We start from the raw sequence: 14,402 nt of genomic DNA on the forward strand, positions 1-14,402 counted from the left end.
TCCTTATAGACGCTGCCTGGCCTGCTGTGTTCCACCAGAATTTTATGTGTGTTGTTTGAATTTCCAGCATCTGCAGATTTCCTCGTGTTTGCACTTTTCCTCGATACCTTGTGATCTACATTCCTTGCACTCATTAGCCTTACCTTTAACCATTAGGGTGAAATCAAAGACACCCACTGGCATATGTAGACTAACCTGCAAATAGAAGGTCTTTGATGTTTCCTGCTAAATGATCTTAAGCCCCTTAATCAGCAAACCATGAGGATGTTGGGCCAATTACAGCTCAAGTTCAATCTATCAAACTTGCCAGCTTTCATCTTCCCCAGAAATGTTTCCAGTGATCTACAAATCTCCAGAAGTTCCCCTTTCCTGTACCAGCTCTTCCCATCATCAACTTTCTTCTAATTCTTATGTTGGTATACAACAGCATCAGAAGTAATTGACAATGCGCTAATTCTTATTCTGCTACGCAGCGCCCCAAAGTCAAGTTGCAGGTTCCTCATCCCTTATGTTGCTTGTGTTGTTAGCATCAACATGAACTTTGAAACCTGAATATTTGCCATCTGATTTAGAGTGCCCAGTACCATTCTGTGACATCTTTGACACTGGCATCAGGGAGGCAGCACACTACACTGGATTCACATATATGGATAGAAGTAGAAGCTCCTGTCTATTTCCCTCCCTACTGAATCAGTCAGACAGTGCAGAAACAGCTCATTTGGCTCATCGAGTCTAAGCCAACCAGCAGCATCAATTTACACCAATCTGTTTTCTTCATATTTCTATCAACACCCTCATAAATTAGAATTAACCTACAAACCTGCAGACCTTTAGGATATGGCAGGAAACCTACAAGGAAATTACCATGTAGACAGGTACACAGCTGAGAAATGAAAATGGGAAACTGAAGCTGCAAGGCAGCTGCTCTGCCAACTGTGCCATTCCCAAGTCTCCCAGCACCACAGCTCTTAAAACTTGATCCTCCCTTTGTAAAAATCTGAGCAACTCAAGTGAGGTGATCCTGACTACACACCACAGAAGGAAACTGACCCCATTGTTTTCCATCAGCTCTCCCAGTCATACACCATCCAGACTGTGTTTCACTTGTACATTGTAATTTTATTATAATCATGGAACTTCCTCCTCAATAGCCTGTCACAATGCTTGCATCATCTTCTGATCAACTTGGCACGGCCAATGAATGCAGCTTTTCCAAAGTCAGCAACGCCGCATGAACAAATAAAGTGAAAGCTTTTATCATTCATTCCTATTGCTGCATTAAATTTCGGTTTACCACAGCTATGGTCCTCCCTTCAAATACAAGGCATAAACAATATACTACTTGACATTTATTGAAAAGAGTTGGTTCTATGATTGCTATAACATACTGATATCATGAAAGCAACATTGTAGTTTCAAGCTTTCTATTAATGCATAACCAAATATTAGAAGTGACCTCCCATCCAGTTTACTGAGGGTAATTGCTGGACTGCAGAGAAAGATCTGTGGGAAAGATTGTGCGCTCTGTGGGGAGAGTCACAAGGGTTAATACTAATGAAAGGGAGTCACTCACATCTTGCAGCTGTGTCATGAAACAAAGGCACTAGTTGGAGAAGATTCTAAAATAAAGAATTCATGTTCATGTGGAAAGGCAGAGACAGTTTAGGAGGAGTCAGCATCGTTTTCTCTGGGGGAAATTGTGTCCAAAGCCTGAGGAATTAACTATGAAAATTTATGAAAGCAGTCCGGTAGAATGTTGCTTGGAATAGAGGGCTTTAATTACACGGGGAGAATGATTAGGCGGAGTTAATTCTCACTGGAATAATACATGAGGCTGAAAAGAGACCTTAGAGTGGTTTAAAAAATTATGAGAAAAAGGGCAGATAAGAGTATTTTACAAGGGCAGGGGAGACTAGATCTAGACAAGACATTTAAGGTAAAAAGGGATGCATTTAAAGATCTCAAGGGGGGAGTTTTTCCACACAGAGAATATTGTTTATCTGGAAAGAGCTGCTAGAGAAGGTGATAGAGGCAGATATAATTACAACAACTGATAGGCATAGAGGGTCAAATCTAATGTAGACAAATAGAATTAGTCTAGATAGGCACCACAGTTGGCAAGAATGAAATGAGCCAAAAAGACCCCTTTCCGTGCTGTCCAATTCATTGAAATCCAGCCATTCAATAGCATTATTTACAACAATTCTAGTCAGTTCTGATACTTTCAGAAAACAGCTCTTAATTGCGCAATAGTCTCTTTTTTAATAATGTGATTATACAGTTGCCACAATTCCCTTGGGAAAAAGTGCAAGACATGGATTTACTCCAACTTAAAGAAATTCAGTCCTGCTCCCATACCGAAACTGTTCATTCAGCATTAGAAGGCGCTTTCTTAGTCACAACAATTTCAAAACACAAGCAAGTTATGTATGGGTGACAGAAATGTGAATATGACCAGGAGCAATTGTAAAGTGTTAATTAGCAAAATATCATGCTTTGTAAAATTCTTGCAGATCCAGTTTCAAGTGGTTCATGTGACACCACCCCAATAACGAACAGTAGCTTAGTGATTTTGCTCTTGAATATGGACTAGCAATCTGAGGCCCAATCAAAATCAGAGAACTTTCTACAAATCTAGAATTAGAGAACCTGTAAATTACACACGCAATTGTTTAAACATCATCATACACTGTCAACTAAACATTTGTAGGTATCTTTAGAACCTTAGTAAAGATAACGCTAGGGGCATAGAACAATACCATGTCAGAGAAAGCAACAGAGCAAAGGCCCCAGTAGAATGGATATCAGGCCATTAGGGTTTTCTTATAATTAGATAGATCATATTTTTACTGTACTCTGATATTATTCACGTAAATGATGTCTTCACCCTGCCTTAAAAAACTTGGTATCCTTCCAAAAGTGCCCAGAATTGAAAACAATATTGTAACCATAGTTTAATCAGTGAATTATATCAGTTTAGCATAACTTCATTGGCTTTGTACTTTTAAGCCTCTTTACATAAATGAAAGGGTCTCTGATGCCCTTGTAACAGCTTGCCTTGCTGTCAAAGATTTAAGTACGTTCCAGATCTTGCTGTTTGTGCATGTGCTGTAGTTAAGATTATATTACCTATCATTTTCATTACAGAGTCATAGAGAAACAGCACAGAAACGGTCCTTTTGGCCCATCTAGTCCATGCTCAAACTATTTAAACTGCTGACTCCTATTGACCTGCAAATTACTGTTTTTTGCAATTTGCATCTGCCAAGTGTTACTTTGTATGCCCTCTGAAGTTTTGTATGCCACCATTACACCGAACAGCTTAATACATTTTATGCAGCTTGTAAGCAAAGTGCTGAGGCCCTGCATGGCAACAGGCTTTTCCATCAATGGGTGTATAGGAGGGACGGGAGCAGGATGAAGAGGAAGAACAGCAAGTTTTGCTTGAAGTTGGAAAAAAACCTGGTAACAGGCAAATATGTGGCACAGGTAACAATCAAAGCTGATAATAACACAATAACATAACATTACAACAAAAAAAAAGCCTTGAAACAACTCAAACGAGCTCAATTAAACTATGGATTCAAATATCAACTGAAGTACATTAAGTCTAAAATGGTCTGTTGTTCACATTGATTCCAAGCAATGCTTCTGAATGGTAAGGAATTACTGAAATTACATTTTGTTCTGAAGTCTGACATCAAGAGACCTGGGACAAAACACCAGCAAACAAGCATCAACAAATCTTCCGCTCTTATGCTCTTGCACATGTGAAAGAACCTCAAATTAGCTGACATATCCTGCCCAAGTCTTGCCTAGGGCTAGTATTCCAAAGTTTAGGTAGCGTATATCAAAGGGAGCTGTGGTCCTGCTACAGTCAACTGGAGGATGCCACCAGGTTTTCCAAGTTCTTTCTTCAAAGAACTTAGGAGCTTAATAACTGATTCAAGTACTAAACCATGGAAGAATACAGGCTAACATTTTACTAATTTGTCATCAAAAATGTCCGGAGGAGAAGATGTCATTATTTCACATACTTGGCCACAATCCCAACCAGGCCATCCTGCTTTGGAGCTGGGGCAATTTGGAGAAAATAGAAGAATCAAAAATGTCCAAAATAAGATTGAGGAAGAGGAGAGAAAAGTGATCAGCGACAGCAGCAAAATACAATTAAATAGATCTGAATGTTTGGTACTTTTGGACAATTATTTTATAGAACACCTACTCTGATACTCACAGTTAAAAGGTGACGACCTTGCTTGAAGTCTTTGATCCCAGCCAATCTGGTTAGCATACATTCAAGGCCACCACATTGGGCCATTACTCCTGCCATTTTATACACTTCCTCCTCATCCTCTTCCTCATCTAAAAGGAAAGAATAATCAAAGTAACAGCAACCACTGTAGACACTGTACACAGACATTTATTCTTCAATGCAGGAGAACTTGTCTTGGGTTAAGAGGAAGTGATTGAAGCCATGAGAAGCGTGAAAGAGATGCTTTTACCTGTAGTTGAATCCAATGATTCAATAAACTCCTCAGTTGCATCCCCTAGAAGCCCTCGCATTCGGTAGATTATACGCATTGGTTCCCCCTGTGCAACATTCATACATATTAGTCATTCAATAAACTCTCTGATTTCAGAGCCATTATTCTTGCGGCAAACATATTATTCCATAATCAATCTTTTCACTGACCCATTCAGAGCTACCCAACAACTCCTCTCCAAAAGCAGCAACCAAATTTGGAGATCTACACTCACCTCGTTAGCAGGACACCAGACCTTTTTATATACTTCAGCCACAGGCAGGTCCAAGCTGATGATTTTATTGTTTACTAGGAGCTGGAAAGAAAACCACAGCCATTAAAAAAATGTGTTTACTTGATATAACATATGCTGCAACCTTTCAGCATAACCAAAGATCTTAATCAAACTCTCTAAAATGGTACAAACTGATTAACTTTTGACAGAATAAGATTTTTAATTAGGAAGTGGCTTGTCATTAAAAGTGGCTGAAAAAGATATTGCTGGAGTTTCACACAGCTGGCTATAATTGTAGCTGGGCCAAACAGTCTTGGGGCATGGGAGGAGTGATAATCAAGTCAAGTCAAGTCAACTTTTATTGTCATTTCGACCATAACTGCTGGTACAGTGCATAGTAAAAATGAGACGACGTTTTTCAGGACCATGGTGTTACATGACACAGTACAAAAAACTAGACTGAACTACGTAATAAAAAACAACACAGAGAAAGCTACAGACCTACACTGGACTGCATAAAGTGCACAAAAACAGTGCAGGCATTACAATAAATAATAAACAGGACAGTAGGGCAAGGTGTCAGTCCAGGCTTTGGGTATTAAGGAGTCTGATAGCTTGGGGGAAGAAACCGTTACATAGTCTGGTCATGAGAGCCTGAAAGCTTCGGAACCTCTTCCCAGACGGCAGGAGGGAGAAGAGATTGTATGAAGAGTTAATGTGGAAAAAACAGAAAAGAATGTTCAAATTAAGTATGGGAAAGAGTAAAATCAAATATGTTCAGCATCAATTATTTAAGTAAATTAAAATTTAAGAGTAACTTGGAACTCTGAAATAGATTTGGCATGGCTAGCGTAATAGGTAAAAGCGGCAGCAACTGGGGTTCAATTGCCACTGTTCTCTGTAATGACTACATTTTCCTTGTGACCGCGTTGAGTTTTCTCGGGATGTTCCAGTTCCCTCACACATTCCAAAAACATATGAGTTAGTAAGGTGCTGGGCATCCCAGAAGCATGCAATGCTTGTGGGCTCTCACCAGCAAATCCTAGGCCTGTGTTGCTCATTGATGTAAATGTTGCATTTATCTGTATGCGTTAATGTACATGCGGCAAATTAAGATTTAAGATTTTGGTAAGATTACCTTTAATACCACTTCAACTATCCCATTGGTTACCTCCAACACTGAATGAAAAAACAATTAAAAGGAACATAACAACCTCTAGGGTACATTCTATTCTGAGTTGATCATACCTCTCCATTCCCCTCATTGTGTCTTGAAATTATTTACGTTAACATCACTGTTGGGAGGTTTTTGCTGCAGGTACTGTAGTTCAAATTAGATATAGAATATAAATTCAACCTTGCCCACAAGTACTATGAAGTTACAATCTTGAATTTACAACAGAAGGTTTCTGTGAGTTTATAACAAAGACTTTGTTGGAGCCAGGGCACAATTTTTTTTTGTTTCAATATTGATTCATACCTCCATCCCACTGTCATCTTCTAGCAGTGCTACAAGGTCGCAGTCCTGACAAATCTTGTTCTTTATGTCTCTCATGAGAGGTCCAATACCAGGCTCATTGCTGCTATAGGGATTTCCTGGCATTCTGCCTTGAAGGAAATCTTCCTGCTGAGGATCCTTTTCCAAGGTCACAAAGAATTCTGTCACTTCATTTTCCTCCTGCCAAGAAAGCAGATCTATTGAGAAAGACGTTCATCCTTATTTTTGATTTAACAACATTGAACAATGCTAGTCTCCAAATTATTACCGAAAAAAATGTTACCTGTCCATATTTAAGAAACCGATCAAAATATACCTTTGTCACCATTTCCCATAAAATCAAGTTCCTTCCATTCAGCCATCTTAACTCTCCCCATTAGAAACTCTACTCCACATCCAACCTTTCCCTAATCATTATCAAAAGATTGAACAGGTTGCTAACAATCTCAGTGCCCTAATTTGCTCCAACAAGACTACTTTCTTGAATCTCCATTTTATTATTGTCTCCATAAGATTATCTGAAGCCTCCGTAGGACTTTCCAGTACTACCAGCCTCATGTTCGAGCCCCTCCCCCCACCATACCATATGCCACTTGAGATCCATACTTGGCAATTCTCTCATTAAATAACTTCCAGTTTCTCCGACTCTTTCAGAGATATTTCCTTAGAACCCACCTCATTGAACAAGGTCCCTCCTTTTATCCTCTCCTTTGGCTCATTATCTCATTTTTCTCCTTTTATTTTACAAGGCAATGGGCACTTTTCTATACTGATAATGTTAAAACTAATATTGCTCTTAGCTTCAATGGATGTTGTTTGATTAAATAGGTGGCATCTTTACACACCATAGAAATTTACATATTTCTTAGAGCTCAAAGTGGGAGTGTCACCTCAGTTAATTTTGCACACTTCACAAAGGATTCTGAACGTAAATTACAAAAAAAAGTTGGAATATTAAGATAACAAATTAATTGAAGGAATACAGCTATTTATAGAAATAGAATTGAGGCTAAATGGTGTGAATACTGCTTCTCAGATACTGAAGTGGACAATTCCTTCCCAAAAGGGAATAGACAAATACAGCTTCTACAACATCACACTCATCCTGAGAAAACTGACAATGGAATACCTTTTAGGTATAGTCAGTCTTTGGCCGGTACTGAATGAACAAGATTTGCTACATTATAACATAGTTCATTCGTACAGAAAACCAGTGCTGAACCAAGTGCACTTATTTTCACCATTCCTTTGTACTTACTGGGTAGATAATGCTGCATAATCGCTCAAAGATGAAGACTGGTGTTCGGTAATCATCAAGACTGTATCGCTTAGCTGTTTCAATGCAGACAGCCATGAATGCCTTTGTTTCAGATTCTGTGCCTACAGAAATATGTGGATTAAAATTGAATAAGTATCATAGGCAGATATCATTTTCAATCCAACAAACAACTGAGCCTCAACCGTTACTAACCTGAAATGCTGACAACATAAGCTACTTTATGACATTCTAGACTGTATTAACATCATTGAAATGGCAACCATTTAACAACAGACAGAAAAAAATATCACAATGACTACCTGTCTTCATAAGGGACGTAACAGTGGGTAAAAAATCTTTAGAGTGCCATGTGGTCATGAAAAATTTCTTGAATATTGGCATTAAGGACATGGCTAGAAACAGGGTATGGAAGGGAAAGATTCAAAAATACATGGGACTCAGCGAGCAGTACTATCGGCTGGCCCTGTTAAAATAAATGAATAAATTAAGACGAGGAAAGAAAAGATCCTTAGCCCAGAAAGTCTTAAGTGTTGGTATGTGTTCATCCAAGGAATAATGAAGACACAAAATCCTGTGTGTGAGTACTTACAGCCCATTAAGTGGCATCATTGTACTGGACAGAGTATAAAAAGTGATACTTAAAATGAGGAAAGTACAATGACCTTATTGTTCGAGCAAACCAAGTTGGCAAAAGTAGCTTAGAGGATGATTCATGAACTGCATTTTAGACAGCTTTCTGGAATGATATACCAAACAAAGAGCAAGAGAGGAAGCTATTTTAGAATTAGTACTGTGGAAAGAGGCAGGATTAATTAATTAGTAAACAATACTCTTCAAGAAGAATACTCAATGAATGCATTGTTTGACACTGAAGTGCTTATGGACTGAAATAAGGATGTGAAATTTAAACAAAAGTTACCTATATATGTATGAAAGGTAAATTGTCAGATATACAAATTGAAATCCAAGATTTGATAACAGTAGACAATGAACACATTAATAAAACATTTTCATTCTCATACAGAATTAAAACTGCACCAAGTGATATGAATATGGTTAGCTTAAGCTCAAGTATTAGATTAAAAAAGTTGAAATGTTGCTTAGAAGAGAAGCGAGCTTGAGAATTGAGAGGGTTTTGTAAGTCATGCAGATGATTTGGGAGAAATTGAGTAACTTAGCAAAGCAGAAAAATGACAGCAAACAAGCAATACAATAACAGACCAACAGATTTAACAAATAAGTATAAATAGAAAAGTATTATTAAATATCAGCTGCTTAGAGGCCGTGGAAGGAGAAACTTTAGATAATAAGGAAATGGCTAAGGCTTAAAATAAGAATTTGATACATGTGTCAAACCTACAAAATTTACAGAACCAAAAGCCCTGAGAGTGAGCAATATAAAATAATAATTTCTACTAATTAGCCATATGCAGTCAAGGTATTTCAATTGATTGTAATAAAAATACAACTGTATCTGAAAGATCCGACTATTGGTGAGTCAGTATCCTGGCAAAAACTGCACCATGAAGACAAAAGAGCACTCCAAGCCACTCCACAATAAGGTTATTGAAAAGCACAAATCAGGAGTTAAAAAAAAAATCCAAGTCACTGAATGTCCCTTGGAGAACAATTAAATAAATCATCAAGAAATGGAAAGAATATACCACAGCTGTAAATCTGCCTACAGCAAGCTGCCCTCAAAAACTGAGTGACTGTGCAAGAAGGGGACTAGTGAGGGAGGCCATCAAGAGGCCTATGACAATTCTGGAAGAATTATAAGCTTCAGTGGCTGAGATGGGAGAGAGACTGTGCATACAACTATTGCCCGGGTGCTTCACCAGTCGCAGCTTTATGGGAGAGTAGCAAAGACAAAGTCACTGTTGAAAAAAAACTCACTGGAAATCTTGGCTGGTGTTTGCCAGAAGGCATGTGGGAGACGCTGAAATCAGCTGGAAGAAGGTTCTATGATCTGATTAAACTGAAATTGAGCTTTTTAGCCATCAGAGTAAACGCTATGTTTGGCGTAAGCCAAACACTGCATGTCATCAAAAATACACCATCCCTACCGTGAAGCACGGTGGTGGCTGCATCATGCTGTAGGGATGCTTCACTGCAGCAGGCCCTGGAAAGCTTGTGAAGGTAGAGGGTAAAATGAATGCAGCAAAATACAGGGAAATCCTGGAGGAAAACCTGACGTAGTCTCCAAGAGAACTGCGACTTGGGAGAAGATTTGTTTTCCAGTAAGACAATGACCCCAAGCATAAAGCCAAAGCTACACAGGAGTGGCTTAAAAACAAGGATGTCCTGGAGTGGCCAAGTCAGAGACCAGACCTCAATCCAATTGAGAATGTGTGGCTGGTCTTGAAAAGGGTTGTTCACTCACAATCTTCATGCAGTCTGACAGCTTGAGCAGTTTTGTAAAGAAGAATAGGGAAAAATTGCGGTGTCCAGATGTGCAAAGCAGATAGAGACCCATCCACACAGACTTAAGGCTGTAATTGCTCCCAAAGGTGCATCTACTAAAAACCTGACTTAAAGGGGATGAGTAATAATGCAATCAATTATTTTGTGTTTAATAACTGTATTAAATTTACACCAATTTGTTTAAATTTGTTTTCACTTTGACACAAAAGAGTGTTTGCTGATGATCAGTGTCAAAATTGCCAAATTAAATCCACAGTGAATCAAACTTCTGGGGGGGGGGGAATAATGTTTTATAGGCACTCTATTTTGTTAACATCTGATTCTTGGGAGTTTCTAACCCTGCTTTGTCACCTCTGCACTGATGTGATTTACTTTGCTCTACTTTTACAACTACCAAGTTAACTTAGCATTTCATTCCCTCTCTGCACTCTCAATCAAATTTCCATATCATTCCATGATGGACTGGGGATGACAAAGACGGAAGATTAGTTTGTGGTGATGAAACAGAACAGCATCAATTCATTTATGGACTGATAGGATGTAATCAGTGTAATCCCGCAGGGATATAGCTCCAGTTATACATTCAATATCCATGGTTTATTTATATTTAAATTATTATTTGCAAAAAAGCAAGGTGGGAAAGATAAATTGTGAGAAAAATGTAGAGGTCACATACGACTGGGAAATAACATTTTAGAGGGAGAATAACAGAGAAATAAGAAATTATTAATTTTGGATGGAATATTATTATTTTTAAAGAAAACAAAAATAGAGAACAATAGTGTACTGTGGAAATTGAGTATCCTGGTTCTATAATTACAAGAAGTTATGTATGTAAATAAGCAATTTGGTACACAAATGAAATGTGATCTTTAGTGCAAATGAATCGTACTAATAAGTATGGACACTGTGATTGTGTGGCATTTTAGTAAGATTAAAAGGAACTATGTGCAACTTTATCCATCTACTTAGGAAAGGATAGGTTTTACTAATTTCAGGCTTTGATGGGATTGTCCCAAGAGGAGATGGAGTAGAAGGATTCCTGTTTTCTGGAATTTAGAAGAACAAGTGATGGGCTTCACTTACAAGTTCAGGCATGAACATACTGAAGAGTAAAGCAGATCCGCTGGCCTATATACATTAGTCACCTGATTTTTTATCTACTAAGATAAATTTAAACTGTACAGATTAATCAGGAAGATACCTGATATCAACTCACATGCAGCACAGACTGAGTGAGGTAAATAACTTAATTCTTCAAAATAATTTCACTTTAGTTCTCTGTATCAACATCCACTTTAATCAAATGAAATATCACTGTGAGAAAATTTAATGTACCACTGGCTTTTGGACACAAAATAAACAAACGATGTTGACTCTTTAGTGCTTGAACTATGGCAAATTGAGGATAGAATTTTGGTAGATCGGTCAGAAGGACTGCAAATAATACTTAATATGGAAAAATATTTATAACATTGAACATAAAACTAAAGATACAGTTTTTCTATCTGAGAACAAATTAATGAAGCTGTGAAAAGAGGTAATAGAGAAAAATATAAAATACAAAAACATTTCCCTAAAACTTCAAAATAATTATTAAATGAATACGATTCCAATTTTATGATCAGTTTCAGGATAGATGAAAAATTTCTGTCAAATGATACTAGAGCTTGGAGACCAAACGGACATGAAAAACTAGCTCTTGGGATAAAAACTCATGCAATACAAATCTTCAGAATTAGAAAAGCTTTTAAAGACAAGAGCTCTTTCAGAGGCCTGTAAAAGAAAATGATAGGTCATCTTCTAAACTATAAATCTGAAATGGTAGCACGGCCCATTGTGTAATTATGCACCACTCATATAATAAAATTGGCAATAAAATATGTACATTAGATACCTGGCCATGGAATAAGAACCTGGGAGAATTTCCCTACTCTTCCTTGAGTCAGGAAGGGGAGACAGGACTTCTATTTCCCCATATCTCATTAAAAAGGCAGCACCTGATAGCGCAGTATTAAGAGTATCATTCTATAAGCTTAAGTCCTTGACAGTGGGATGTGAACTCACAAGCATCTGACTCAGAGGCAAGTGTGCTAATGTTTGACTCACAGATGACACATACAATGTACTATTATCTACATAAACAAGGCAGGCATTCAAAGGAGCTTACAAAGGTTCAACTAAATTTCCCGGCTTGATATCTTATTCTAAGTCAGTGGTTCCCAACCACTGGGCTGCAAAGCATGTGCTACCGGGCTGCGAGGAAATGATATGATTTGTTGATAGGAAATGATATGATTTGTTGATATGAAATGATACGAGTCAGCTGTACCTTTCCTCATTTCCTGTCACGCCCACTGTTGAACTTGAATGTATGCGAGGTATTACGCACGCGAGGTCATCAATCGCCTAAACGCAGTGATACCCTCGTGCCAGGGATCACTGGTTGGCCTCGGGTAACCAGTCGCCTTGCGTGGCCAGCAAGAAGTGCTGTTGGTACTGGCCTGGAGCACGGATAGATGGGCGCCACCCATAGATCCTACCTATCAACGCGGGGGGTTGGCCAGGCACCCTGTTGCACTCCTCGCTTGGTCGGTTGTTCTCTTTGGACTGCGACCGCCGTGGTCCCAGTATGGAGACCTCCAGCCCACCTTGTCCTCTCACTGGTGTGTTACAATGATTTTATATGTTCATACAAGGAAAATATGCGATGTATGTTGAATATCCAAATGTTACTTAAAATTTTATGATGCTATTGACATGAGTTAAAACTGACTTATCACTATGTTCATGCGAGGAAAATATGCGCTTGTATGTATAATATTAAATTTGTTAGATAAACCCTTTTAGAAACAAAATTGAGTCTATTAGCCATTTACAAGTGACTTATAGTTGACTTTATCACCTATATTCTGGTTGTGATTAACACCAACACCCCTCCCCCAGTCAGCCAGTTCGCAAGAATATTGTCAATATTAAACCAGTCCATGGTGCAAACAAGGTTGGTGACCTGTTTTAAACATTAAATGTACACATTTTTCTTCTTTATACAGCTAAAATTTAAGAAAGTTTGAATTTGCCCATGTAATCACCTGTTGTCATGTCCTCCAACATCTCCAGCAACATGTCTTGTGTCTCATCAATAAGTTTTGTTCGTTGGACCACAAGTTTTCGCAGACACAAGTAACCATTGAGTACTGTGCCCACCAGGCGGCTCTTGAAATGACGTTTTATTGATTCCACCTCCACAAAGGATGAAAGCAAGGCTGAAAAATGGAGCAAAATATAGAAATCACAATAATATCTACATGTTGGTTTATGTCTGGCGTTGGAACAGTCAGTGTATATCTCACCAGTAAGGCTTTTTAACGCATATCCCTGTTGCAGGTCAGTGCTGAGAGTTGCCTCCTCCAGTGCCAGTAAATGAGCAATTTCCTACGACAAAAAAATGACAATGGCATTACAACATTAGAATTTAGATATAACATTACAAGTTGATTCAGCTAATACTTTGCAATTTTGAAAGCACTGATTTCTCCAAGTTTATCGAGGCAAAGAATTCATATTCAGAATCTCACTCAAAAAGCCATTGTTTTTATGCAGAAGGTTTGACATCACTGGATGACATCACAGCTGAACCCATCTCTGTCTTCATGATACATTTACAGTACTGTGAAAAATCTTAGGCACCTTAGGTTTTTTTAATTTACATTTTATTTTAGATTTTATTTGTCTTCTGTAGTAGGGTTAGGGTTGTTGGGAGAAAAGAGTGAACTATAGATTTCCAAACATTCATTTTCAAAAAAAATTAATGTTATAGAGAATTTTTTTGTATTTCATTAAAGAAAGTAACATGTTAGGTAATAGAATAGAATAAAATAGTACAGCACATTACAAGCCCTTCGGCCCACAATGTTGTGCCGACCCTCAAACCCTGCCACCCATATAACCCCCCACCTTAAATTCCTCCATGTACCTGTCTAGTAGTCTCTTAAATAATAAACAACTTTTCAAATAAAAACCTGATTATCTTGTAGGTATATAGCCCAGTGCATGAGTAAACAAAGATAATAACCAGGTGCTAATATCAATGATATAATAAGTTGAATTAATTAAACTGATTAATTGAAATGGAAACAGGTGTATAAGAAATCAAACTTGTTGAAGGAAAACCAAACTAAAAGGTGAGGTTGTGGCAGATTAACCTTCAAATTATCAGTTTTTACACCACAGCAACAAGACACAAGGTGGTCATCCTGCATCAGCAGGGTCTTCCCCAGGCAGGCAGTTTCAAGATGTGCTGTCCAAGCTCTTCTGAGGAAGCAGAGAAACAGGCAAGCTTGAGGGCAAGAAACGCAGTGACTGACCACGGAAACTGAGTGCAGCAGGTGAGAGATATAACAAACTGACATGCCTTCTAAATCAGAAAAAGTCTAATAC

General features: G+C 38.2%; 1 protein-coding gene across 1 annotated transcript in view; it reads right to left on the bottom strand.

Moving 5' to 3' along the window:
* ubr4 (ubiquitin protein ligase E3 component n-recognin 4) overlaps positions 1-14,402 on the bottom strand; it is a 223,878-nt gene that overhangs the window by 29,582 nt on the left and 179,894 nt on the right. Inside the window, exons 86-92 of the mRNA XM_059952034.1 lie at positions 13,316-13,397; positions 13,055-13,228; positions 7,518-7,639; positions 6,242-6,439; positions 4,762-4,842; positions 4,506-4,593; positions 4,238-4,365 (exon numbers count right to left, since the gene is read on the bottom strand). Coding sequence (XP_059808017.1) covers positions 4,238-4,365; positions 4,506-4,593; positions 4,762-4,842; positions 6,242-6,439; positions 7,518-7,639; positions 13,055-13,228; positions 13,316-13,397 — 873 coding nt within the window. The remainder of the gene's footprint in view (positions 1-4,237; positions 4,366-4,505; positions 4,594-4,761; positions 4,843-6,241; positions 6,440-7,517; positions 7,640-13,054; positions 13,229-13,315; positions 13,398-14,402) is intronic.

This window comes from Hypanus sabinus, chromosome 27 (assembly GCF_030144855.1).
Source record: "Hypanus sabinus isolate sHypSab1 chromosome 27, sHypSab1.hap1, whole genome shotgun sequence".
NCBI lineage: Eukaryota > Metazoa > Chordata > Chondrichthyes > Myliobatiformes > Dasyatidae > Hypanus > Hypanus sabinus.